Source organism: Myotis davidii, unplaced genomic scaffold (assembly GCF_000327345.1).
Source record: "Myotis davidii unplaced genomic scaffold, ASM32734v1 scaffold67, whole genome shotgun sequence".
Lineage (NCBI taxonomy): Eukaryota > Metazoa > Chordata > Mammalia > Chiroptera > Vespertilionidae > Myotis > Myotis davidii.
In genome coordinates, this window is record NW_006298521.1 from 1,223,947 (window position 1) to 1,226,406 (window position 2,460).

General features: G+C 42.7%; 1 protein-coding gene across 2 annotated transcripts in view; it reads left to right on the forward strand.

Moving 5' to 3' along the window:
- SMC1B (structural maintenance of chromosomes 1B) overlaps positions 1 to 2,460 on the forward strand; it is a 54,153-nt gene that overhangs the window by 39,133 nt on the left and 12,560 nt on the right. For both annotated transcript variants that reach the window (XM_015570750.1, XM_006774157.2), the window contains exon 18: positions 504 to 657. In XM_015570750.1, the coding sequence (XP_015426236.1) occupies positions 504 to 657 (154 nt within the window). The remainder of the gene's footprint in view (positions 1 to 503; positions 658 to 2,460) is intronic.

Below are 2,460 nucleotides of genomic sequence, written 5' to 3' on the forward strand. Positions count from 1 at the left end.
ACAGCCCAGGCTGAGGGACCATACCCCCCCCCCATCCCCACCCCCCCACCTCGTGCACAAATCTCATGCACTGGGCCTCTAGTAGAGCGTATATTCAGGGAAAAATGCAGCTTGATTGGGGTGATGAGCACACAGAATAGTTACACAGACAAGTATTATAGAATTGTACACCTGAAACCTATGTAATTGTATTAACCAATGTCACCCCATTAAATTCAGTTAAATACATAAATAGAAATGCAGCTTGAAAATTTGTACAGATTTAGAATTAAAGTAAGCAGAAAAAACAGTATTGTTGCTAGCCTGATTGGAGGAAGAATACTCATTATTGAATAGTCTCCCTTGGGTTAGCTAGTCACATTGGGGTCAGTGAGATCGTTGGGGAACTTACAGCATTCATAGAAAAAAATAATTTCATGTAAGCTTATAACACAGTTTTCTTTTTTGGTGCAACTTTACGTGACGAGTGAAATGTAATCACATTTTCCTATCTGTATTTGCAGGGAAGTGGGAAAACGGCAAAAAGAAGTTGTGGTTGTTCAGTCTTCTCTGGAACAGAAATGGCTAGAGAAGCATAATATGCTGCTTGATTGCAAAGTTCAAGACATTGAAATCCATCTTCTGTTGGGGTCCCTAGATGACATCATTGAAGTAGAGGTATTCTAGCCAGTGGGTTCTGAATGAGCACATGGTGTCGAACTTGCTGTCATGCCTTGTGCTGCTTAGTGGGTCCCGGTTCTGCGGACTGTCCCTGTGCTCTAAAGCCCCTTCGCAGGCAGGGAAGACCTCCTCGTTCAGGACAGAGAGAACCATCGATCCTCACTCCCGAGCACCAGGAACGTGGTGCAGTTCTCCCCTGTCTCTTGCTCATCCAGGCCCTTTAGCCCACAGGATGGACCCGTGTTTCTGACCTGTGTAGAGGTGCCCAAGAGAAATGGGAGAGTTGATGCTGTTGGAATTTGGGTCCTTTGGGGAGGTGCCACAGGGGACTTCAGGCAGCACGCAGGCCACTGCAGGGCAGTTCCCTGCACTCGATAGCATTGCATGTGCACCTTCCCCAACAACTCAAGGTGGTTCTCACAAGAACATGCCTCACTGAATCCATGCACGTATGAGAGGGCAGGGGAGCAAGGATGGACCCCCAAGGAATCAGAAGATAAAGCAAGGTCTACTAGTGGACATTGGTTTGCTTTTTTTCTCACTGTATTTGAATCACTCTAGGTTCATTGGAAGTATGCACCCTTAGTTTGGTCTCCCATGTTAGGAAAGGTATGGCTGTGTAGTTCAGAAAGACTATTTTTTTTAATATATTTTATTGATTTTTTACAGAGAGGAAGGGAGAGAGAGAGTTAGAAAATCGATGAGAGCAAAACATTGATCAGCTGCCTCCTGCACACCTCCTACTGGGGATGTGCCCACAACCAAGGTACATGCCTTGGTTCAAGGGATCAAACCTGGGACCTTTCAGTCCACAGGCCGACGCTCTATCCACTGAGCCAAACCGGTTTCGGCCAGAAAGACTATCTTAATATTAGCTAATCCAGAATATGCCAAAAATAGTTTATTTGTTTTGCCTCTCAAGTCATCTCTGAGTTCTTACTATGTTAGTGAACTACTTTTCTGTTCTGCTTTCCACATCCTTCCCCTTCTGTGCTGCCCTCAGACAAAGTCCCTTTGGTTCCATCCAGCCTTCCTCTCCAGAAGAGGCCTCCATCGTTTGGAATCTTCAGAATGAAGCATCTCTAAAACCATACTTCTCTTGCTAACACTGACCATTTCTTCTAGCATAAATCTGATGTGCTAATATACTCCAAGAGTCTTTTTCTCTATTTTAGCAGAGGTCACATTTTAGACAGGAGGTAAGGAAAGGAGAAAACAAGTTCTGGCCACAAATGACATGCCAGGTGTACCACTTAATAATGCAGATTTTTTCAATAGCTGGAGTTACACATATGTTGATATGTATGCGATTTGATATGTATGCTATTTTGTTGTATTGACAACAAGCTTCAAAACTTCATATGTCAAACTTGCTGAAGGTGTTAACATCATAGATATTTTTACGCTTAAAAATGTCAAATTTTGTGCCGAAAAAAGAGCATTTGCGGGAAGCTTTAATTCATTACTTTATTTTGAAGGAAAAGTGATCGTACACTTCAGGAAGCTTATGGCGAACATGCTCCATCTCAAGGTACTTGTGAGCACTGATTTAAACACTTTAAAAGTGATGATTTCGATGTGAAAGACAAAGAACGTCCAGGTCAACCAAAAAAGCTTGAAGACCAACAATTACAAGCATTATTGGATGAAGATGCATTGCAAACTCAAAAACAACTTGCAGAAAGATTGAACGTTGCTCAGCAAACAATTCCCGATTGCTTAGAAGCAATGGGAAAGATGTTAAAGGAAGGAAAATGGGTGCCACATCAACTGAATGAAACACAAATGGAAAACTGAAGC